General features: G+C 49.4%; 4 protein-coding genes across 12 annotated transcripts in view; 1 reads left to right on the top strand and 3 right to left on the bottom strand.

The window, feature by feature from the left end:
* Nucleotides 1-628: 628 nt before the first annotated feature.
* helb (helicase (DNA) B) lies at nucleotides 629-9,338 on the bottom strand. The gene is made up of 14 exons (XM_061229117.1): nucleotides 9,108-9,338; nucleotides 8,026-8,388; nucleotides 7,407-7,573; nucleotides 6,841-7,256; nucleotides 6,408-6,786; nucleotides 5,860-6,073; nucleotides 5,464-5,605; nucleotides 4,607-4,731; nucleotides 3,908-3,992; nucleotides 3,548-3,607; nucleotides 3,109-3,295; nucleotides 2,492-2,647; nucleotides 1,707-2,381; nucleotides 629-821 (listed from the first exon to the last, which is right to left on the bottom strand). The coding sequence occupies exons 1-14, from the start codon at nucleotides 9,313-9,315 to the stop codon at nucleotides 726-728; spliced, it is 3,273 nt and encodes a 1,090-aa protein (XP_061085101.1). The 5' UTR covers nucleotides 9,316-9,338; the 3' UTR covers nucleotides 629-725.
* Nucleotides 9,339-11,041: 1,703 nt separating this feature from the next.
* On the bottom strand, nucleotides 11,042-15,597 carry LOC133119072 (inhibitor of growth protein 3-like). 2 transcript variants are annotated; one of them, XM_061229469.1, is made up of 12 exons: nucleotides 15,443-15,597; nucleotides 15,229-15,300; nucleotides 14,709-14,809; nucleotides 14,494-14,559; nucleotides 14,005-14,101; nucleotides 13,818-13,889; nucleotides 13,594-13,710; nucleotides 13,267-13,427; nucleotides 12,667-12,893; nucleotides 12,379-12,574; nucleotides 11,767-11,805; nucleotides 11,042-11,259 (listed from the first exon to the last, which is right to left on the bottom strand). In XM_061229469.1, the coding sequence occupies exons 1-12, from the start codon at nucleotides 15,468-15,470 to the stop codon at nucleotides 11,143-11,145; spliced, it is 1,293 nt and encodes a 430-aa protein (XP_061085453.1). In that variant the 5' UTR covers nucleotides 15,471-15,597; the 3' UTR covers nucleotides 11,042-11,142. The 2 variants fall into 2 exon arrangements, with proteins under 2 accessions (XP_061085453.1, XP_061085454.1); XM_061229470.1 differs by lacking the exon at nucleotides 15,443-15,597 and having other exon boundaries at nucleotides 15,195-15,300.
* A 639-nt stretch (nucleotides 15,598-16,236) lies between these two features.
* Nucleotides 16,237-21,388, top strand: LOC133119208 (uncharacterized). Of its 5 annotated transcripts, none has more exons than XM_061229707.1 (4): nucleotides 16,237-16,340; nucleotides 17,243-17,331; nucleotides 17,704-17,783; nucleotides 18,087-21,388. In XM_061229707.1, exon 4 carries the CDS (start codon nucleotides 20,250-20,252, stop codon nucleotides 21,126-21,128), a length of 879 nt encoding a protein of 292 aa, XP_061085691.1. In that variant the 5' UTR covers nucleotides 16,237-16,340; nucleotides 17,243-17,331; nucleotides 17,704-17,783; nucleotides 18,087-20,249; the 3' UTR covers nucleotides 21,129-21,388. The 5 variants fall into 5 exon arrangements, with proteins under 5 accessions (XP_061085691.1, XP_061085689.1, XP_061085688.1 ...); XM_061229705.1 differs by having other exon boundaries at nucleotides 17,631-17,783; XM_061229704.1 differs by having other exon boundaries at nucleotides 17,243-17,783; nucleotides 18,087-18,291; nucleotides 18,492-21,388.
* A 1,577-nt stretch (nucleotides 21,389-22,965) lies between these two features.
* The window catches only part of LOC133119124 (potassium voltage-gated channel subfamily D member 2-like), an 83,689-nt gene continuing 82,512 nt past the window's right edge, over nucleotides 22,966-24,142 (bottom strand). For all 4 annotated transcript variants that reach the window (XM_061229551.1, XM_061229549.1, XM_061229550.1 and 1 more), the window contains one exon: nucleotides 22,966-24,142. This exon is cut by the window's right edge. The gene's annotated coding sequence lies outside the window, so the exon portion shown is untranslated.

Genomic DNA, 24,142 nt, shown 5'->3' with positions numbered 1-24,142 from the left:
CGCATGCACGCAGCTCCACAGCACCAGAGAGTCCCAGAGAGTACCAGTGTGAGACAGCTGGGCGACAGCTGATGCAGGCAGGCTGGCTGCAGTTCCCCGACTGACCAGAGGGGCCAGCAGTGAGCACAGAGGTCACCTTAATTACAGTAAACTTGATTGTGTACGGCCCCATGTCCAAGTCCAATTGAGAAGATGGGGTTGGCTCTTGCTTTGACGTTGGAAAAAAGAATATAATCAGAAGTGTCTTGTATTAAATCTTGAATCTTAAAATCATTCAGAATCGGAGTGTAAAATGTTATTTCGCAGTGATGGTTGTACTTGAGACCTGCAGGGGCAGAGAGTAACACAGAGCCCCAGAAGTGGCAGCACCCCCTCAACAGCCCCGAAAAACAGTCCAGCGGGGGTTCTGAGCTCATAGCATCCCGCACAGACAGGATCCCAGACCGGCAGGATCCCAGTCCAGCAGGGTCCCAGACCAGCAGGGTCCCAGTCCAGCAGGGTCCCAGTCCAGCAGGGTCCCAGTCCTGCAGGGTCCCAGTCCAGCAGGGTCCCAGTCCAGCAGGGTCCCAGACCAGCAGGGTCCCAGTCCAGCAGGGTCCCAGACCAGCAGGGTCCCAGTCCAGCAGGGTCCCAGACCAGCAGGGTCCCAGTCCAGGCCGTATCTGGAGGGCCGTGCCTCCCCAGGCAGACAGGAATCCTCCCGCAGAGGGAGGGGCTTGTGTCCGTCAGTCCTGGAAGATCCGCTTCCTGCCCTTGCAGGGGGTGTCCAGGGACAGACTCTCGAGACGGGCCGAGCCCACCGGTGACTCCTCCGGCGCCAGCTGCAGGGAGAGGAGAGGAGGGGGGGAGGGTCACAATCAGCCCAAACCCTCTGCTTAGCTACGGCTGTTTTACACAGAACTGCTCACCCTGTTAACGCATCGAAAAGGACCATTTCTAGCTTTGACCAAAGTGTGAAGAATGCAACAGCTTGAGCGTGTAAAGAGTCTGTTGGCTGAATCTGAGGGGGGGGCACATGCTGCTGCCAGTTAGACACTGCAAAGCCGTGCTGGGGTTCGTCTGGTAGGGAGCGGCGTCCTAGCCCCGGCTCTGTTCATTGGATTAAGAAATGCACATCTCCTGCCTGCTCTGCTTCCCATTAGATTTTACTGTAGAGCAGTCGACGGGCTGCCTGATTAATCGCCATGGAAACGTCTTCAGTATTCCATTCATGCTCTACTGTTGTGTGAGAATTAAGTGCTTCAGGAAGGTGAGCCCCTCGGATCTTATCATAGCGCAAACTACACATCCCGAGGTGCTTTGCTCCTCTCTTAATACATGACTACAGGCTTCATTTCTTCTTGTTTCAGTGCACTCTGTCTGGCTGTGTGAACATCTTAACGCCACACTCAGATCTGCATGGAGCGACAGCGCCCTCTATAGACAGGTCAGGGATAAGCACCCAGGACCCAGGAGTTTGAGATGTTAGGTTTTGCACGAGCACTATTGTACGTGATTATACTGTGCTGTTATACATTATATATGACAAATGTACATTATTGGATTCATATGTGCCTAATATACATTACATACATTATAAGGTAACGTACACAAAAGTACATACACTAGCGCCCACGAGACCTTAAGCTTTAATGAGTTTGCTTTAATGAGTTTGCTGTGGGGGTGTGGTGTGTTTGGCGTGTGTGCGAGAGTGGGTGCGTTCTTACCCGGGGCTGTTTGGATGGGGTGCCCTCGCAGGGGGAGGGGGGGCAACCTGGCTGGCGGGTAGAGGGAGTAGAGGGGGCAGAGGGAGTAGAGGGGGTAGAGGGAGTAGAGGGGGCAGAGGGAGTAGAGAGGGCAGAGGGGGTTGAGGGGGCAGAGGGGGTAGAATCCTCTGCCTCTTCCATGGCCATCCCACAATCCCCCTCTGCGCAGGACGCGTCGATGCTGCCCATGGGGGACCAGGTGTAGGCGTCGGTGAAGGCCACGTCCTCCGCATCCTGCTCCGCTCCAGCCTTCCGGAAACTTCCAGGTAGTGTCGGTGTGGCAGGGGTGCAGGCTCTCTGTGGCTGGCTGGAGGGGTGAGGGGCCAGGGGTGGGCCAGGGCTGGGGGTCGGGGTTTGGGTAGGGGCTTGGCTCGGGGCTGGTGTTCCCTGGCATGGGGCGTGGGCCTGGGTGCCGTTCAGGTCTTCCCCAGCCAGGGGGAACTCCCTCCGCACCAGCTCCCCCAGACGCGTGTGCCGCTGCCTGTCCTTATTCCTCACGGTGGCCCGTAGGTCCGCGGCCGTGGAAACCACGTAGACCCGCCTCCGTCCCCGCGTCACCGCAGTGTAGACGTGCTTCCAGCACTGGATGACGTTGGCCTTCCCCAGCACGTACACCATGGTCTCTGCCTCCGAGCCCTGAGACGTGGAACACTGCGCTTAGAGCAGAGCCGGCCCAAACTCTGGACCGAGGGGGACGCCCGAGGTAAATGAATGACGTAAGTTAAGAGGCGAATGAGCGATCTCACCTGGAAGGTGTGTATGGTCCTGGCCCAGGCATGCCGCGGCCTGCACTCTCTCTGAAGCTCTCTGAAGCACACGGTCAGCTCCCGACCCTCGCGGTCATCCAGCGTCAGGTAGCGCTTCTGGTCCCGCTTACGGCTGCCAGTCACCTCTGTCATGTCCTGTCCACAAGGGTTTAACCCAGTCACCCAATCTCCCCCCTCCTCCTGGTACCAGTCCTACACTTAAACCTATTCTCTTCTTTATTACATTAAAGACATCCATTTTTCCTCCATCACTTACAACATCAAGTTAACAAGCAGGGCAAAAACATAGCATGAAAAAAGAATTTCAACTTTGAGATGGTTCGAGCCATGATGATCTTGCACTTTTGACATCGTAACAAACCGATTCAAGCTTCTATCTAGTAAAAAAATGACACCCTGACGACTGCTTTGCCAAGCAGGTGACTGTTCCGACACCAGGTGCATGATGGGAAACGCGATGTGTACCAACACATCTGTGAGGAAAAACTGCAGTGCACTTCCTGAGACGCTACGTCCCTCTTACCTTCAGAGGCTGCTAAGCTCCATCATCCATTGTGGTTTTACAAAACAAAATGCTGCAAAACTGACGCTCTCACCCCCGTGATGAAGAAAATCTCCCCGTTGCAGAGCCGGTCCCTCGCTGCCATCTTCTTCTTGTCCTCCATCTCGCCGTTCTGGAGCGTCCTCTGCAGTTCCCGCTCTTTCTCTCGGTCCGTAACGTAGCCATTTTTCGTGCAGCACACTTTGTCTCCCTGCTGAAACAACAGTCTGTTCCTGTGGTCCCTATGACGACCCCAAAAAAACAACAAGAGAGAAAGGTGATCCTGGAACACTCCTGTACAGTTTGCAAAGCAGGGGACCCCACTGAAGAGGCTAGACCGCCACCTACTGGATCAAACAAGGAACCACGTTTCACATCTGTTAATCATGCCTTGCAGTGGATAAGCCCATTGTTGAGAACATTGACTTGTTATATTCATTCTTTTAAATATCAGGTGGTTTCTGAGGTGCGTCGGTTGTAACATCGTCTCTTACCTGGTCGTGTGCTGAGAATAATGCTTACAGCAAAGCTCGTTGATCAGATCGCATTCCTTCCTGTAGGAGATCAGAGACATTCATATTACAGGCCCTTCTCAAACACGCTTAAAAGTGATCTTTACTGTGGCACTCAGAAGATACCGTACACAAGACAAGAGATGGAATTCAGCAGCTTGGACCACACTAGTGAGGTTGTTGATGTGCATTTTGTTAAATATTACCCACAGTGCCATAAAATACAGCACACGCCGATACCAATGACTTTGTACTTTCACCAGGTCTTTTAGTGTCGTCTGGACACACATTAACATGCCCTAAAAAGCATTCTGAAAGCAAGCAGTGGAAGCCTCTTGGTACCTTTTGAAAGCGATGAATTGGGAAGACTTGTGGTCCTTCAGCCCCTGGGCGGATTTTAGGAGCAGCAGGACAGCGTCCTGCAGATCTGAAAAGCAGCAGAAGCAGGAGATCACCCCCCATCACGCCCAAAACCGGCCCTCCCTGTGTGGCTCTGTGAGAACCGCACTACCTGTGCGCTTTAACCTCTGACCTTTAGCCTCCTTCCTCACACCTGGAGCAGGTGCAGTTTCTGACCTGTATCTTTACCTTTGCTGCCACAGCCTCCATCAATTCAGGAGAACATAAACAACCACATGGAAAACATAACTGAAATGTATTAAAAGGAAAGTAGGGTATTACAATACTTTGGCAAATGTACAAATTATTGCAGCTTTCAGTTATTGGACTATGAGAAACACATTCCTTTTAGGGAGAGTATGTGTGTGAATATTGGGGTGCAGGGTGAGTATTGGGGTTCAGGGTGGTAGTGTGTGAGTATTGGGGTTCAGGGTGGTAGTGTGTGAGTATTGGGGTTCAGGGTGGTAGTGTGTGAATATTGGGGTTCAGGGTGGTAGTGTGAGTATTGGGGTTCAGGGTGGTAGTGTGTGAGTATTGGGGTTCAGGGTGGTAGTGTGTGAGTATTGGGGTTCAGGGTGGTAGTGTGTGAGTATTGGGGTTCAGGGTGGTAGTGTGTGAGTATTGGGGTTCAGGCAGACTCACTGTAATCTGTGCACTCCTCAGGCAGTATGACGTGGATGAAGCTCTTCTCAGGGGGGGGTGTGGTGGGGTAGGCGTCCATCTTCACTACGGCATCAAAATCCAGAGAGCTGTTGCGCTCTGAGATCCTGAGAGAGAGAGAAGAGGGAGAGAGAGGGAGAGGGAGAGGGAGAGGGAGTCTCACTACCTGTATGTGTGTGAGACAGTACACAGTAGTATGGTCCTGTTGGTCTGGACCCAGCACAGTGTGGTGAATATAAACTGTATGTGTGTGTGTATGTTATTACATTACAGGGCATTTAGCAGACGCTCTTACCCAGAGCGACGTACATGTATGTATGTGTGTGCGCCTGTCTGCACGTATGTGTATGTGTGTGTACGCGTGTGTGTGTGTTTGCGTGCGTGCGCGTATGCGCATGTGCGCATGTGTGTACGCGTGTGCGTGTGTGTGTGTGCGCATGTGTGTACGCGTGTGCACGTGTGCGCATGTGTGTACGCGTGTGCGTGTGTGTGCGTGCATGTGTGCACGTGCGTGTGTGTGTGTTTGCGTGCGTGCCCGTGTGCGCATGTGTGTACGCGTGTGCGTGTGTGTGTGCGTGTGTGCACGTGTGCGTGTGTGTGTGTGCGTGTGCACGTGTGCGTGCGTGTGTGCACGTGTGTGTGTGTGTGCGTGTGCGTGTGCGTGTGTGTGTATATATGTGTGAGTGTGTGTGTGTGTGTGTGTATGTGCATGTGCGTGTGCGTGTGTGCCTGTGTGTGTGAGCATGCGTGTGCGCCTGTGTGTGTGTGTGTGTGTGTGTGTGTGTGTGTATATATGTGTGTGTGTGTGTGTGTGTGTGTGCATCTGGAGCAGTGCGTACAGGCTGGCGTTCCTGACGATGAGCTGTGATTCTGCGCGGTGATTGGTTCTCATCTCGATGGCCCGGCCCACTCGGGCCAGGCTGTGGAACAGGTCGTGCAGAGTGTTCCCAGGGTCGATGCTGGGCAGCTGCCTCACGTCCCCTGGGCCGGAAACAGGAAACGGGGAGACAACCAATGAGACGTCACTTCCTGCACCATCGCTTCCAGGGTGGAGCAGAACTAAAAAGGGCAATGTAATTATCGTAATGCACCAAAGAAACCCCACGATGTTCAGCTTTGACTCGCTGCTCAGCTGTTTGCCGCCATCTCCGGAAGTGCCGGAGACTCCGACTCGGGATGACGACGTTCAACGGGACATTTCAGCGGGGCGTCTCCGCGCCGCGGGGAACACTCACCCAGCAGGACAAACTTCCTCAGGCGGGCGTGGTCTATGAGCATCTGGAGCACGGAGTGCAGGAGCTGCACGCTGACCAGGCTGCCCTCGTCCACCACCAGCGCCCGCACTGCCGCAAACTTCCACTCCTGCAGGGCGCTGCTCTTATCCTGCTCATCCTGCTGATCCAGCTTACCCTGCTGATCCTTCTTCCAGTTCATAAAACTCCAAATCACCTGAGAGAGAGGGGGGGGGAGAGGGGAGGAGAGAAACAGGGATCCATAAACTAGTCTGAGGCCAATAGCTTGGATCCCCCCTTCTGAACGAGCCTGTTTCCTGGTGTGGCCTGTTACCTGGTGTAAGGTGTACACAGTGGCCTGTTACCTGGTGTAAGGTGTACACAGTGGCCTGTTACCTGGTGTAAGGTGTACACAGTGGCCTGTTACCTGGTGTAAGGTGTACACAGTGGCTTGTTACCTGGTGTAAGGTGTACACAGTGGCCTGTTACCTGGTGTAAGGTGCATGCAGTGGCCTGTTAGCTGGTGTAAGGTGTACACAGTGGCTTGTTACCTGGTGTAAGGTGTACGCAGTGAACTTGGTCCTCTTGGTCAGTATGGCGGCTGCCCTGCCTGTGGGGGCAGTGAGCAGCACCTCAACCCTTTTCTCTGAGGAGAGACGGCCCTCTGTGGGAACGGGCGGGGGCTGGGCGGGGGGCAGCGGGACGTCCCAGCTCTGCGACCCCCCGGTGTCGTTCTGGAAGTCATGGCTGGCCTGGTTCACCTCGTGGTCGTCCTGAATGCGCTGCTGCTCCAGGGCCGCCCCGAACACCAGACTCACCACCGTGGTCTTGCCACAGCCGCCCTTCCCGCTGATCGCCGTCAGCGCGTTGGCACAGATCATCTCCGCCGCGCGCACCTGGTCCAGGTCCAGCTCACGCTCGCCCCCCAGCCTGGCCCCGCCCCCCAGCCCGGCCCCGCCCCCCAGCCCGGCCCCGCCCCCCAGCCCGGCCCCGCCCCCCAGCCCGGCTGCGCCCCCCAGCCCGGCCCGGAGCACCTCCCTCACGTCCAGCTGCAGGCACCACTGCTCTCCGTCCACCAGGTGCCGCAAGCTCTCGGCGATGCCCGTCTCGTAGCCGTGGTACTCCGCCAGCGCCACAAACCTCTTCTCCTGCACCACCACGCCCTGGGCCCTGAGGAAGCCCACCGCCTCCCAGGTCTCTGGCTCGTACTCCAGCCCTGACACCTTATGCAGCTCCTGCATCTCCATGTAGGTGCTGCCGGTCCTCCGGTGCTCCTTCAGCTGCTGGTACACCTGCAGGCTGTGCTGCTGCAGGTCCGGGATCCACCCCCAGAGCCCACAGGCCTTCAGTGCCTCCAGCCCCGCCTCACACCTCAACAGCCCCACCTCCTCCTGCAGCAGCTGCAGCCAATAGGAGAGGACAGCTCAGCATCACCTGTCACACAGACTCAGGTGAAACTCAGGAGGAAGAATAAGCCATTGGAAAGAGGTCATGGTGTCAGGTGAAAGGTGAAGGTAGGGCTCGTGAAGTGTTCAGTCATGCGTACTCACACTCTTAAACCCCAGCTTCCACACATCTGTTTTGATCAGTTCTTCCAGTTTGGCCAGCTTGGACCCCCCCTTCTGAACGAGCCCGCAGAATTGCCGTGGCAACAGCGTGGGCAGGTAGAACATCACCTGTGGATACGCTGCAGCTGCCTGCACGCACCTCCCTGCGTCTGAGAACACAAATGACACACCACATTATTACATTACATTACATTACATTAATGGCATTTGGCAGACGCTCTTATCCAGAGCGACGTACAACAAAGTGCAAAGTGCATACCCATAACCAGGGATAACATCGTCAGGAATACATCAAACACAAATAACACACCATCATGAGGAACACAACACAAACACACCATCATGAGGAACACAACACAAATAACACACCATCATGAGGAACACAAATAACACCATCGTCAGGAACACAACACAAATAACACACCATCATGAGGAACACAACACAAATAACACACCATCATGAGGAACACAAATAACACCATCGTCAGGAACACAACACAAATAACACACCATCATGAGGAACACAACACAAACACAAAGAACACACCATCATGAGGAACACAACACAAGTAACACACCACATCGCCCGTGCGTGGCTTACCCGAGTTAAGGACAGAGTCTTTGATCTGTTTGGCCGCGGCTTTGCGCTCTTCGTCTCCCTCTGCAAACTCGCTCAGCGTCTCCAACAGGTCCACGAGGCTCACCGCCCGTTCCCGTGGCAACCACTGCATGAGTTTCGTGACGTGGTCGGGCGAGGTCCCGCACGCGTTCAGGAAGAGGGCCGCGATGGACCGGGCTTCCTGCGGGAGGGGGCAGCTCCTCAGGCGGTAGGAGGGCGCCCCCTGGAGGCTGGGCTTCCTCCGTCCCAGATTAACCCTGCAGGTCACCTCCCACCAGGGCTCTGTGTAGGGGAACCTGCCCTCCACCCGCCACTGCCTGTCACACTGCGGGTCATTCAGCACCACTGCAGACAGAGGGGGGGGGGGGGGGGGGGGAGAGAGAGACGTGAGCAGGACAACCGAACGGCAGCGTGGAGCTGTGGGTATGCGTTTATAACTCCACAAGCTGCTGGGTTCAAATCCCAGCATGGCTAATAAATATGTAAATAAATGAAGTGGAAGGTATGTAGGCTATTCTTAACATACTTAATAGATCAGTCTGTGGTTTTATTTTTTTTAAATAAGTATAAATACTACAGTGTATATACCACTGTCTGCCTTGGTCTAGTGTTGTGCAAAGTGCCTTTTCTCTCGAAACTGTAAAAAGGCTCAACGCACCCTCGTCATAATTATGCATACTTGTAAGCTGTGAAATGTGTGAGGCTTCTCGGTCCTATTTTATAACTCCTAAATCGGCAGAAGCCAGAGAGGAACAGAGATCAACAGCCACGCAACGCTCCGACTAACCTAATGCATTTATCTATGCATTTACATCCCGGGAAATGGCTAACACGTAAGATATGGATATAGATACTAACTGGACGTGCAGATTCCTATTGAAAATTACAGTATTTCAATATTCTACGACCCCATTAAACCCCATTCGACTAAATTAAAAAGAGATCGCGATCAGTCCTTTAGCACCTGTATCACTGCACTGTAGCAGTGACATTATCAAAATAAATACGTGTGAATATAGTTGCAAAGAATGAGTTTGTAAAGAATCTTGTTTGCCTCTACCTACCTTCCGTGCGTCTAGGCCGTGAAACGCTGATAATTTGCCCCCCGGACGATAAACGATCTATTTCATCCATGTCTAAAAATTCTGGTTCGTTTTCTTCTTCTTCCTCCGTTTCTGAATCTTCATCGTCACTTCTTTGTTCGGGAACATCCTTTGGGAGAATATAACCAACTATCGTTCTTCCTCTCACAGTGGACTTGGTGTTCGACATATTATTTTCAAGTTTTAAAAACAACCCGCCGAAGATCCGTTTTCCTCTCCAAACCAGCTGCTTGACGTCAACATCACGTGGGAGGACGTTTCGCGTTCTACTCGGATCCGGGTATTGTACCCAATCCGCATTAAGACGCTTATTACCCAAACAATAAATGAGATTACAGGGAATAATCAATTTTGGTTCAAACAATTAAAATATGCATATGTAATGAAAAGGTTTTCGTTACTTTTCTCACGCAGAGGTTGCTTTTCACATGCAGCAATTTCTTACATTACATTACATTACAAGGCATTTAGCAGACGCTCTTATCCAGAGCGACGTACAATGAAGTGCAGATCGAACACAGGGACAAGTGCGAAGAGGATCCTAGAGGACAGTACAGTTCCGAGTCCGAGTGTAACCATACAGATACAATCGGAACCCTTGAAGAATACATTTACTTCCAAACTAGCATACCACGGTTGGTAGCTAGAATACCATGAGTACAACAATACAACAGCTAATACAAAAGACAACAATATCTACGTATAACTATATATAAGTGCCATTACAGTCTATGGCATATACAAGGCTAATCATGGTGGTGAGGTAGGGAGGGAAAGGCGCAGCCTGAAGAGATGAGTCTTCAGTCTGCGTTATATACGACTGGAATAAGTGGCACACCTTCACATTTGGTATGGTGATGTCATGCAGTGCCCTTGCTATTCAGGTCTGTTGTGACCTGGTTTCCACACTTGTGCTGTACAGAGCATCTCCACGGAGTGCACATGCCCGTGTGGGAACGCTGGCTCAAGGCAACAATCTGCGCGTGTGTGAGCAGTTTGTGTGTTTGTGGGCGTTCCCCAGGGCCCTGACCCGAGGGTCCCTCAAACAAATGTGCTCTAAGGGGCTGTGAGATTATCTTGCCGCCCAAAATCATCTTGAGTCATAGTTTGTGTGTGAGAGTGTGTGTGTGTGAGCCCAGCCAGTAGGCTATTAAGTGACCAGCACACACATGCTAGTCCTGTGTGGAGCTGAGGGCAGTGGCAGCAATCGGACAGGAAATGGTAACAAAGACGGAATGTTCAATGATTTATCAAAGGAAGTTCTTTATTGGTTTACACATCATCTCGAGACATTTCACATTTTATCTAGAACAAACTGGCCAGCCCATTGCTGAAGGGAGTGGGAGTGTGGGTGTGAGTGTTCACCGGCCCGATTTCAGCATACGACAGAACCCCATCTCCCAGCACTCCTTCCAAAGCAGCCCCAGGGCCAATGGGGTTCGCAGGAGACTATCCTAAACTATCACACATCACACCTGAGATTCAAATTCAGCCTAAATTCACTTCCATCTGCCTTCAATGTTGTGTTCGCATGGTTGAGCACACCCTTTCCTGGTGATGAAAAAGAACCCCAGAACAGGCGGAGTCAGGCCCCGCGGTCAGGGGGAGACTGTGGAATGTCGGCCATGTTGGGCCGAGTCAGGCTCACTGACTTCAGACAAGCCTGTGTGAGGAGGAGGAACTGGAATGGCTGCAGCTGACTGGTCCTTCTGGGTGAGTCCTTGAGCGTGTGTGTGTGTGTGTGTGTGCGTGTGTGTGTGTCTATATATAGTGTGTGTGTGTGTGTGTGTGTGTGTGTGAGTGTGTGTGAGAGTGTGTGTGTGCGTGTTGTGTGTGAGTGTGTGTGTGTGTGCGTGTTGTGTGTGAGTGTGTGTGTGTGTGCGTGTTGTGTGTGAGTGTGTGTGTGCCTGCGTGCGTGTTGTGTGTGTGTGTGAGTGTGTGTGTGTGTGTGTGTGTGTGTGGGGGGGGAGGCCTCTGTTGCCGTGGGCACAGGGCTCTATTTGTGGCGGCCTCCTCTCCTCTTCATGGCAGCAGAGCACTGAGGACAGAACCACTTCCCCTTCGGAGCTTCAGCCAATCCCACACAGCCGTAGTGGAACCACTCGATGGGGCACTGCCGAAACAAACAAACACACACACACACACATACACATACACAAACATGTACGTACACACACACACACACACATACATACACAAACATGTACACACACACACACACACACATATACACAGACATGTACACACACACACATATACACAGAAACAAACACAGGTCAGCTGGGACGCCTGCAGTTTTCTTCAGCACAGTACTAACCATGTGATAATGGAGGTTTCACTGATGCTTTTGATTTGAACACATCCAACGTTCTGCTACATTTCTGTGTGAAGTGTCCCATTACATTAGATTCAGCTTTAAACAATGCTGATCTACCACAGAGGAGGCTCATTCTGCTCCTGCCCCCGGCAGCTCAGTGCGTTCCAGACATGTCAGTGCTGAGGGAGAGCGCCCCCCTTTGTCCAGCTGGTATACTGCATCAGTGTGACGGACAATCAAGATGGAGGATCTAAACTCTGACCTCCCAGCAAGGAGCAGCTGGAGCTGAACAAAGGTACTCACGTCCTGATTGTCACACCCCACCATCTCTCCGTACGACACCTGCAATCACACAGATTCTTTCATTACCATATTCAGAATAAAACTGTAAGCCAAGAACCTGGTTAAAGGAAGTGTGTGTGTGTGTGTGTGTGTGTGTGCTTACATGTTTGTGCGTGTGTGTACATGTTTGTGTGTGTGTGTGTCTCTATGTCTCAGTGTCCCCGGGATATGGTGCATTGTACACCTCGTTAAGAGACATCCATGTGCGACATGTGCCTGGTACAGGGGGAGGTGCGCTGTGGTACAGGGGGAGGTGCGCTGTGGGACAGGGGGAGGTGTGCTGTGGTACAGGGGGACAGGTGGAGGTGCGCTGTGGTACAGGGGGACAGGGGGAGGTGCGCTGTGGTACAGGGGGAGGTGCGCTGTGGTACAGGGGGACGGGGAGGTGCGCTGTGGTACAGGGGGAGGTGCGCTGTGGTACAGGGGGCGGTGCGCTGTGGTACAGGGGGAGGTGCGCTGTGGTACAGGGGGCGGTGCGCTGTGGTACAGGGGGCGGTGCGCTGTGGGACAGGGGGACAGGGGGAGGTGCGCTGTGGTACAGGGGTACAGGGGGAGGTGCGCTGTGGGACAGACCTGGTTGCAGATGCAGTAGCGGGGCTCGTTGGGGTCGTAGGCCCACTCCTGGCTGTTGGCTTCAGACTCGGGTGGCAGGACCGCGGCCTGCTGGGCCAGCTCCTGGGCCAGAGCCGAGGAAGAGGAGCAGGACGAGAGGGACGAGGAGGAGGAAGAGCTACAGGACTGGTGATTGGCCGAGGACTTTGTGTTGCTTCTGGAAACCAAAGAGAGGAAACACGTTGAAGAGACTCACAGAATTCAGCTGGAAAACAAGCAGCTGGCGGAAGTTTCCGGAAGCCGTCTTACTTGGTCTTGCGGCCAGCGCGGGGCTCAGAGGAGGAGGCGGAGGAGGAAGAGGAGGAGGAGGAGGAGGACGGGGTGAGGGTCTGCGTGAGGGTGGAGGCCAGGGCGGAGCAGGAGGAGCCGCTGCCCGTCTCGCGGGACAGGGGGAAGTCGCGGGCCAGCTGGAAGTCGTTGTTCTTGACGGCCTCGTAACTGGCCTTCAGGCTGGAGGTCCTCCTGCCCTCCTTCATCTGACACAGCAGGGAGAAAACGCCAATCACAGAGCAGCATTCGGACATCTCCACCAATCACACAGCAGCGTTCAGACATCTCCACCAATCACACAGCAGCGTTCAGACATCTCCACCAATCACACAGCAGCGTTCAGTCATCTCCACCAATCACAGAGCAGCATTCAGACATCTCCACCAATCACAGAGCAGCATTCAGACATCTCCACCAATTATACAGCAGCATTCAGACATCTCCACCAATCACACAGCAGCGTCCAGACATCTCCACCAATTATACAGCAGCGTTCAGACATCTCCACCAATCACAGAGCAGCGTTCAGAGATCTGGGTCAAACCCAGGGAAGGTAATGCTCATTTCAGGCCTACTGACCTGGGCTGTGGCCTGCACGGCCTGTGCTGCTGCCATGGTGATAGCCCCCGCCCCCGAGCCCGCCCCTGCGAGCAGGGGGCTCAGGTTATTGGAGGAGAGGGACTGGGCGGAGTTCACACTGTACACACTGCTGGGAGAGGACAGGCTGCCATTCCTACAGCCTGGATATGCAGAATATACACACACACACACACACACACACACACACACACACACACACACACACACACACACACACAGAGAGAAGTTAATTCTCGAGTAAATTCATATATGAAGATGTGACTAAGAGCTCATACCTGTGCTATTCGACCTGCGGAGTTATCTTACCTGTGCTGTTCTCTTTGTGGGTGTCAGACGTGAGTGTGGACAGCAGGGCCTCAGATTTGAACTTCTTCTCGGGGACGTGTTCGGTGGTGTGGTGAACGGGCATGGTGTACTTCCTCTCTGACAGACAGACAGACAGACAGAGCACAGCCTGTTACAGACCTGGGCTCCACGCCCACGAGACTCTTCACTCACACGTATCCCTGCGCTGAACCGGCACTTCTTACTTTCCACAGCGGGGTGCGAGTGGGCGTGGTGGTTATTCACAGGCTGGGAGGGGCTGTCCATCTCCAGGGAGCCTGAAGGGGGGGGGGGGGGGGACACAGCGCAAGAGCAACGTTACACAAACGTTACGCTAACGTTCCAGAAACGTTCTCGCAGCAGAAAGGGTGCAGGAGACACGCAGCAGCTCACGTCTCTCCAGGACCTCCGTGATGCCTGCATGGTCGGCCTCCAGTTCCATCTTAAAGCGGGCCAGCTCCTGATCCAGCTTCCGCAGGTGCCTGTCCACCTGTGCAGAGGCACAGAGGCACACCCCCACGTTAAACACCTGAGCTGACGTTGCTGCTGGAGACGGCTGTTCAGCATTAAATACTCCAGTGATTTAGAAAATCCGCCTTCGTGGTACGTCACTGGGGACTGCAGTCCGATGCATTATTTACTTCTAGAACATCATCAGCCTTGTAACTCAGTTTTCTATGAAACTCCCTGCATATGTGACTACCATGGATTTTCTGTGAAGCTTACAACTGTAACTGTTTCTGTGTGTCAATAATGTCTCTGCACAGATGAGTTCTGAGCTAAAAGGAGCTCAAAGCGAAAAAGGCTCCAATTTTGTTTGGATGGTTCTTCCTCTGTCCTTTCTCAGACGTGTGTGTGCGTGTAAATCATTCTAAGACTTACCAAGTCATAAATCTGACTGGCCAATTGAACCTTCTCATCTGCATCCTCCAAGGCTTTATAATAGTCCTGAAAACAAAAACCGGAAAAACCATGTCAAGCGGTTCCCGAGATTTGCAACAATAGGTGAATAGTACCGCACAAGAATCTTTATTCATTTAATGTAGGGGATAGCCAATCTATCCAACACATGCAGTTGCTGGCCAGGTGACGCTTACCTTTTTAATCACCTCCAACTGTTCCTCCCTCCACTCCGGCTTGTTCTTTTTGGCGTTGATGAAGAACTCGTTCACCCCTTGCTCCAGCTGATCCATGGCATCTAAGTGAATAGTAACCATGAGCCTTCTACAACGGGCACGATGAAATTATGAAACGGGGACATGCATGGATAGAGAGACGTGCGGTTAAATGGCCGCACCGCCAGTTCGCAGATGAGACATTGATTATAACCGCCGAACGGTATTCGCGTCTTAGATATGAGCTTGCAATATGAACTCGGAGAAACATTTCTAAATATTTATCAAATCACTTCTTCACAACTCAGGTTTTTATCTATCAAACAAATGTGTACTTTAGCTCGTAAGCTATTTGATATTGTATTATAGCAGTCTCTTGGTGCTTTGTTGTGCCCACTCATTCCTCGCCTTCCTTTTGGACTACCCTGCAGGCTTATTGACATTTATGACAGTTGGGACATCATATACGTTACTGCCGCGGGCACGCGGTCTTAATGCGCACTCTGAACTTGCAGGTCCATCTCCCTCATTTCCGTAAACCGGTCGCGAAGATCCATAGGCAGCTGCTCGATCACTGGCAGATGAGAAAAAATGGGGGAAACGGGAAGATTAGCATGCTAGCTACCAGCACAAACCAGAAAAAACCTCAACCGTGAAACTGCATGCATTTAACGTCCCCAAACTATCGCAGATATTGCCAGCAGCGTCGTACTCACTCTCGAGGTAGTCCTCCAAGTAGAGCATTTTGGCCGATTTGATATAGTATGCTCTTGAAAACGAATGAAATGAAAAAAAAGAAAAGAAATCTATGTTGCGCCGTCCACAACAACGGCCACAGAAAGAAAGAAAAAAACCCCCATTGACCAACTGAGGCTATTGTGTATGACGTGCTTGGTGGCCTGCAGCTTGATTGGACTGTTTAGGCGCGTACGTCATCGCGTTTTGGATTTCGCCACACTGCTGCCCCGGTTTTTGTAGTCCGATGTCAGATTCTTTTGTGAATCATTTTTGGCCGAAAATAGAGAAACTAATCACAATGTGTGACGACAAGTATTTGTATGTTTTCAGTATGAATGTCAAAATGATCAGGGTGGGAAATATTTGTCCTGCGCAGCAAAAGGTCTGCTAAAAGCATTATATACATAAAACGAGCAAAACGGGAAACCTACTCCACATTATTGGATATTTATTTATATTCTTTATTTGTATCAACAAAAAATAATTGAAAATCTTTCTGTCATTTCTGATGAAAAATTCTGTTTCAGCGGAAAGCCAGCAAAGTACAAGACTATTGTCCAAAAAGTGAAAAAATATCAATAGAAATATATTTTTAAAAAAAGTAGATTTCATAGTTATTCCCAATCCAGTCATACATATTTTCTGGATAATATTTTGTCAAGAACTGTGGCACTGAGCGTTTTATATGAGAGTTGGGTTGGAGAACACATTTCCTGGGATGTCGAACCATTTTTCTGTTCGGAACTGTATTTCGCATCTGTGGGGCAGGTGGGACGCATTTTAAGCAACACATCCTGCTTCCGTTTGCGTCACGCGAAATGTTTACCTTGTGACATGCTGACATGTGTTTGGCAAGGATTCTCGTCTCCACGGACAGTAAGTGTTATTATTTTTGCTTGCAATGTAGCCGAGATAACTGTTATTTAATTGCTTTTTGGGAAACACGAGGAGTATGCGTTTTTAAATATTAAAAATATGAATGAAGTTTCGGCGAAGGAACGATGTGTTTGCTTATCATGGTCAATGTAAACTAAGCTGTAGTAAGTTACCCTAGCAACGTTTTTCTGTTTCTATCGTGTTTAGCGATTGAGTTGTCGTTGATCCTGACACCTCTGTTTTCATGATACTTCTGGTTGCTCTTTCTGGTTTGTATTCTGTTGATTCATCAAAGGCTACCATAATGTAACTGACCTGGTCGCTGTTTTTGGTTAAACTGTGTATTTGCCTATTGTGTATTAGCCATGCACGTATTTTTAAATCAATCAGACGTCATAGTAAATCGTATTAATCTTTTGTTTTCCCGTTTTATAGAACTGGCAGTTGAACCCTTTATAGAGTGTGTTGGGGATTGCTTTATTGCTTATAAGCTTTGTTTATTCTTAATAGTTGTTGAATGTTCTATCGGCTTTATCAGATGTTTATGTTGGTAGCACTTATCACCTATGTCTTTGTGGACCCGAATTGTTTTGTTCTTGTGTTTTTGCTATGCAGTGAATTTTCCATATTGGGATCCTTTTCATTTGGACCATCCAGTGCAATATGCATCGTCAAAGTATGCTATTAGTTTGGGCAGACTGCATTTAGAGGTTAATAACAGATGTTCATGTCACAGGATGAAAGTCATTAGGATTCTTTGGGTTGGTCTTCTTTGGCACAGGGGACATGATTGATGGATTAAAATATGTTGCTAATATCTATATTTTCATTTGCATACTTTATGCTCATATGCAAGAACTGTTGGTGATTTTAAATGTTTCCACTTTTTTTTTTCATCCCAGCTTGTCTGCAGCCCCACAAGCGGCCCGGCTTACCTGTGCAGAAACCCAGTGTGTACGTTCTGAAGTGCGACAGTGTCCCAGGCACTGGGGTATGTATATTTTATGTCTCGGACTCAGGTGCCAGGGCCTCGGTGTCCTGACACTGGACTGGTGCATGTCCCAAGACTTAGAATATCTAGCATCAGAATCCATGTCATATGGACTAGGCCTGCTACAGGTCCCAAGACCCCTGGATCCACTCGCAGATACAAGTCTTACGCCCTCTGACAGTGCAGCCACCGGCTGCAACAAGTCGTAAGACCGTCTGGAATCTGCTATGGGTGGATCCATGTACCAAGACCTCTGCAATCAGTGCCATCCTAAGACCTCTGTGTTTCTCATATGCTAGAGCTGAGTCCTAAGACATCTGACACTCAGGCCAGTGGGTGTGCCAGTCCCCGGGCCTGAAATCCGATTCATAGGTATGCTGCCCAGCACCAAGGCGTATGCATCAGGGCAGCACTGTGGGTGGAGGAGCTGACCGTGTGGGTGGAGGAGCCGGGTGAGTATCTATTTTTTTCTTTTTTGCTCTTATGCACCACATTTGGTGTAGATTAGTGCATTACTACAGACAGTCTTACATACTTCTACCTTTAAGCAATCAAACTCGTTTGATTGTGTAGGAGTCTGGGGGACTGTCTGTAGTAATGCACTAATGGAGGGGGGGGACCTGGACCAATTTTCATTTTTTTTTTTACTTACCGCCCACTTCAAAGCGCCAAAAAAAACAATATAACCCCCACAGTGTCTTCTCTGAGTTTTCGGGGGGGCTGGTCACGCCACTTCCCCTTCATTCACTCCACAGCCACACAACTCCCCCACCCTTGGGGACCACCTTGTCTCGCCCTTCGGAACCATCTCTCCCCCACCCTTGGGGACCATCTCTCCCCCGCCCTTGGGGACCGCCTTGTCTCGCCCTTCGGAACCGTCTCTCCCCCACCCTTGGGGACCACCAACGTTGCTCAGGTGCGGCGCTCGGGGATTCGAACCAGCAACCTCTACCTCCCGAGGTGCGGTCTTATCTCTTACGCCACGGTGTCCTTCGCATTTGCGCTTGATTTTTCGAAGTACTTAAACCGCTCAATGGACAAAAGCTGTGCAAATTGAAAGGAGAGCGTGGGGTTTGAACCCGGGGCCTTGCTGTTGCAAGGCAAGAGTCATCCCTCCACACCACATTGACTTCTGCTTTTGCTCCCCTTCTTTCCTGCAGTGAAGTCAATAAGGTGATACCTCAGAAATGGAAAATCTAACTGCGAGACTGGGATTCAAACCTTCTATCTCAACGTTCTGAGCCCATGACTCTAGTATCACGCCACCGTGATGACTGGAGTTTTGGTCAGTGCAGCAGAGGACAGAAGATTAAATGTCCAGAAATGTAAGTGAAATAAAGACAGTGAGAGGGGTTTGAACCCTGCACCTGTGGGTCTCCGGGCGAGGATGTTACCTTTGTGCCAACGTCCCGTCAGCGCTCCGGGCCCCTCTGTAGTGGACTGAAGAAGATGAGACCACAGAAGCGCAAGAGAAGTAAAGGCGAGGGACGGGTTTGAACCCGCGTTCTCTCGTTCCAGAGACGACGTCATCACCACGACGCCACGGCTGCCTTAACGTTTCGGCCGATGTCGTTCACACTCAAGATGATGAGCTGATGGAAACACAAGAGAAAGAAAGAGTGGGGTTCGAACCCTCGACCGTGTGGTCCGGAGACCACGATTCTCCCATTGAGCCACTGCCACGCTGACACTGTGGGGGTAGCTTTAACGCCTTCATAAGCAATGCTAGAGAAGGGAAGAGAGGTAAAGACGAACAGCGGGATTTAAACCCTCGATCTCTTGGTCGGGAGTCGACGACGATACCGCTACACTACGGCGGGCTTGCTGTAGCTGCGGTGAGGAGACAGGAGATGATGAGCTGATGGAAACACAAGAGAAATAAAGACAAAGTGAGATTCGAACCCACACCCCTGGCGTCTGCAGACGGAGACTTTACCTTTGCGCCACCTCCGTCATAGTGCTTTCGTCTGCTCTTCAGTGGACTGAAGAAGATGAGACCACAGAAATACAAGAGAAGTAAAGGAGAACAGGGTTTTGACCCGATATCTCTTGGCCCAGAAACCGTACCTTTACACTGTAACGTTTCTGTGTCTGATGTCGTTGACAGAAGTTAATGAGCTAACGGAGACATAAGTGATGGGATGAGGGTGGACTCGAACCCTCGACCTTGTGGTCCGGAGACCGCAACCATACCATTACGCCACGGCAACTGTAGTGCTGCACTGGCCTTAATGAGTTCATAAACTACACAATTCACAAATGGACTTTCACAGACAAACAAACTTAGCTTTTCATATTCACATTCACATTATCTTACACATTGTATGTGTTTTATATCCAATTATACAGCAGGATACATAGACAAGCACAACAAGGTTAATTACCTTATACTAATAAAGCCGGGAATCGAACCTGCGACCTATTGTTCACAAGTGGGGTGCCTTAACCACTACACTACTGACCATGCAGTACCATACTGCAGCTTCTGGGGGTGATGAAGTGCTAACCTGTCAACACAGTGGGGTCTTAATGCTTCTGAGGGTGAGACAATAGACAGATCAGACCATCAACCTATAGCCTAAGATAGGGAAGATACTTTGTGGACGCTTTTCTGATTTTAACAGGGGATTTCTAGTTCCATCCAATCGGATGGCCTCATTAATGGGTTGAAGGTGTAATAACTTACAGGTGTGCCTCTTTGTGCCTTTCAATGTCTTCCTTCACAATTATCAGAGGGCAGTCTCCAAAATGAGCTGTGCACTTCAGACACTGATTTTCTTTTATGAAACGCAGTGGATGGGCAGGGTTTGCACATTATTTTAGTTTCTTTTTAAGATAGTTGTATGTGCTTTGGAATTACATTTTGCATTCAACTTCAGCCTTGAAAGTTTTGAATTGTGCTGTAATTACTCAATAAAATGATATGCAAGAAGAACAGTTTCAGTAAATCTTTAATGCCCACGTCCACATCCAGTTATAACAAGTATTTGTATTTATATAATTCAGTGTATGTGTATACCAACAGCTGCACTTCCAGTCACCAATCTGTCAAGCTCCTGAAGTTTGCGGATGACACCACCCTTATTGGACTCATCTCTGGTGGGGATGAGTCCGCCTACAGGTGGGAGATTGACCATCTGGTGACCTGGTGCAGTCAGAACAACGCTGTGAAGCCAGTGGAGATGGTTGTAGACTTCAGAAAGAACCCAGCCCCACCCGCCCCCATCACCTTGAGAGACTCCCCTGTCAACATTGTGGAGTCATGCCGCTTTCTGGGAACCATCTTCTCCCAGGACCTCAAGTGGGAGCTGAACATCAGCTCCCTCACCAAAAAAGCCCAGCAGAGGATGTTCTTCCTGCGGCAGTTGAAGAAGTTCAACCTGCCAAAGACAATGATGGTGCACTTCTACACCGCCATTATTGAGTCCATCCTCACCTCCTCCATCACCATCTGGTATGCTGCTGCCACTGCCAAGGACAAGGGCAGGCTGCAGCGTATCATCCGCTCTGCAGCGATTGGCTGCAATCTGCCATCTTTTCAGGACCTGTACGCCTCCAGAACCCTGAGGCGTGCAGGAAGGATTGTGGCCGACCCCTCTCACCCCGGACACAGACTGTTAGAAACACTCCCCTCTGGCAGGAGGCTGCGGTCCATCAGGACCAAAACCTCTCGCCACAGAAACAGCTTCTTCTCATCTGCAGCTGGCCTCATCAACAAGGCCCGGGGGACCCCTCACTGTCACAGAACCATTACAACCGTTACAGACACGTTACATCAACGCACTGTCTCCCTGTGATTAATGTCAACCAGGCCCGGGACCCCCCATTGTCACAGACTCTTATCCCGCCCCCATAGACTTTATATTTTATATCTTGCACTTTAATAATACTTCTCACACCCTGCTTCAGCATCATGTTGTATTGTAAATATTTATTTTTATTTTTATTTTTTATTTATATCCTACATCACATTCCACCTTCTTTTATATCTATGTTAATATTTTTTTTGGTATTATTTATGTTGTCTGCATGCACCCACATACCACAGCAAATTCCTTGTACGTAAAAACTACATGGCGAATAAAGTGATTCTGATTCTGATTCTGATTCTGATACAGAATATAGAAATATATATATTTTGATGCTATTCCTATGTGTGTCCACAAGACTTTCCCCTTATGCACTGTTGCACTCTGGTTCATTTCTGGCTGGCTTTACAAACTCGGAGGAAGAAAAATAAAGATTTAGTAGCTAGGCCTATGTGTGTCCACAAGAGGGAGCCACGGTCGGTATGATAGCGTATTTTATTTAAGTTAAAATACTCTATTTAGAAAAAAAAATATTTAGATGCTATTCTTATGTGTGTCCACAAGAGGGAGCCACGGTCGGTGAGTGCCATAGTGTCTTGATGGTGTATTTTATTTCAGTTTATTCCCAGTGTATTCCATTTCTGTGAGTTTATGTCCTGAAGACCACTGCTTCATGTTATTCATGTGAACGGCCACCAGGGGGAGCAATGGTGAGTATCTGGGCTGCCTTCACAAACTTGGAGGTGGAAAAATACATATTTTGATGCTATTCCTATGTGTGAAAACAGAGTTTTCCCTTAGCATCACATAGTGTAATACATTATATTTATGTTACTTCAATGAACGGCTACCAGAGGGAGTGCTGGCTGCCTTCACGAACAAGAAGGTACAAAAATAAATACGTTAATGCTATTCCTATACGTGTCAAAGAGGGAGCCAACAGACTTTTGTAAGTACGGAAGTAACTTAGTTACTCGATAAACAGTGTCTTGATAGCATTTTTTATTTAAGTTAAAATACTCTATTTAGAAAAAATAATATTTAGATGCTATTCTTATGTGTCCACAAGAGGGAGCCACGGTCGGTGAGTGCCATAGTGTCTTGATGGTGTATTTTATTTCAGTTTATTCCCAGTGTATTCCATTTCTGCGAGTTTATGTCCTGAAGACCACTGCTTCATGTTATTCATGTGAACGGCCACCAGGGGGAGCAATGGTTAGTGTCTGGGCTGCCTTCACAAACTTGGAGGTGGAAAAATAAATATTTTGATGCTATTCCTATGTGTGTCCACAAGAGGGAGCCAACAGACCTTTCCTTTCGCATCGCAGTGTGAAATAATATTTGTATGTTATTTCTATGAACGGCCATCAGAGGGTACATACTCGGTGGTAGAAACAACTTGTTAGTAAGTATTTTGCTGTTACCCAGATGTTTGATGTTATTTCCAAAACTGAGTTACAGGGAGCAGCATCTCCTTCCACATATTTTTACAAAAATACAACACAGTTCAGCCGCGTGTCATAATGTCGGCTGCACCGTCATGTTAAATCTGTGTATCAGCGTATGACTGTTTCCGCTCTTATGTACTGTGAGGTCAGGATGGCTTCACCAATCATCAGCCTTCTGCTGAAATTCACAAAACCCTGAAAATATCGCTGTAACGTCAGTGGAAATGCTGAAATTTTAGCAGAATGGTTTGATATTTTAATGTTGGCTTGGTGCCAGGATGGTGCCGCAGCATTATCCTGGTGTTGGATTGATTCAGCGTTGTCTGGCTCACGTAAGATGCACTTCCATTCAGCCCAAAAATAACAAAAGAACGAGAGCATTTTCATCAAGATTTTATTAGAACAGCGAATCAGTTCATTTATTCATAGATGCTGCACTGAACTGTTTTCTTTCTTTCTAACTTATCAATGTCTTACATATTTTGTCCAAAGCACAAGCTGTAAGAAATTGAAATCAATAATTAATAATCATATTTTTTTAATTTACATAATCTCATGTGCATTAAACATACTGAAGTCTTGAACCTGAAACAAGACCCTCTCTAGAACAATAAATCCAAATTCGTCAATGAACACATGCAAAACTTCAATTCAACCTTAAATTGTTAGGAAACAAAATACTGAATTGATAAAAAAAAAACGTTTGGGATTAGACGGCAAACCTCAAAGAAGATTCTGGAAACATCCATTTAAATAAAAAGAAAAACACAAACGGAGATCAGTATCGACAAGGCAGGAGCACAATTCACAGCACGACGTCACACGTGACCACGCCCCTTTTCAACAAAAAAAACAAACAAAAAAAACACCAACACAGAACCTTTTTTTTTTTCTTGTAAAAAATAGGTCTGTTTTTTTTTTTTTTTTTTTTGGCGTTTTCTCTCAGTACAAATAAAAGGTGTAAAAAGACGTTGCATAAATCCCAGCAGGCAGTGGGGGTGGCCATCCTTCTGCGGGCCAGGCCAGGAGGATCATGGGAAGGCCTCTAATGTCTGCTCCTCTGCCCCACTGCATTATGGGAAAGGAAAAAGCTCAAAGTGGCAGTGTGAATCCTCCAGGTTCCCAGAAAGCCCAGCTTTGACATCGTCATCCTGCCACCTGAACACATTCAGCTACTGGATGGTCCATTAAACAGCTGCTGAATATCACCCATTCACAATAATGCAGTGTGTGTGTATCCCAAGATGTTCACATCACCATGTTCCTGGCATGTTTGAGCAAAACCAGCTTCATTTCTCTTTTTTACAACTGCTAATCAGTGCTAATCAATAAAAGTATCGAGTTTCTTCCACCATTTTCACGTTTCACAAACAGGAATTCTGTCTGAGGGCTTTAAGATTCAATTACAACCTGACACTGAGTTTCTGCCCTGACATCATCTCACCTTCAACCAACTTTTCCAAGATGATCCAAACTTCAAAAGCTGTGCTTATCAACTGAATGTCCTGCCTGTCAGCACCCTGCAGTGCCCATGGAAAGTGTAGCTATCAAACA

Source organism: Conger conger, chromosome 19 (assembly GCF_963514075.1).
Source record: "Conger conger chromosome 19, fConCon1.1, whole genome shotgun sequence".
Classification (NCBI taxonomy): Eukaryota; Metazoa; Chordata; class Actinopteri; order Anguilliformes; family Congridae; genus Conger; species Conger conger.
Note: the sequence above shows the minus strand (reverse complement) of the source record. Positions and strands in the feature narration are given on the sequence as shown.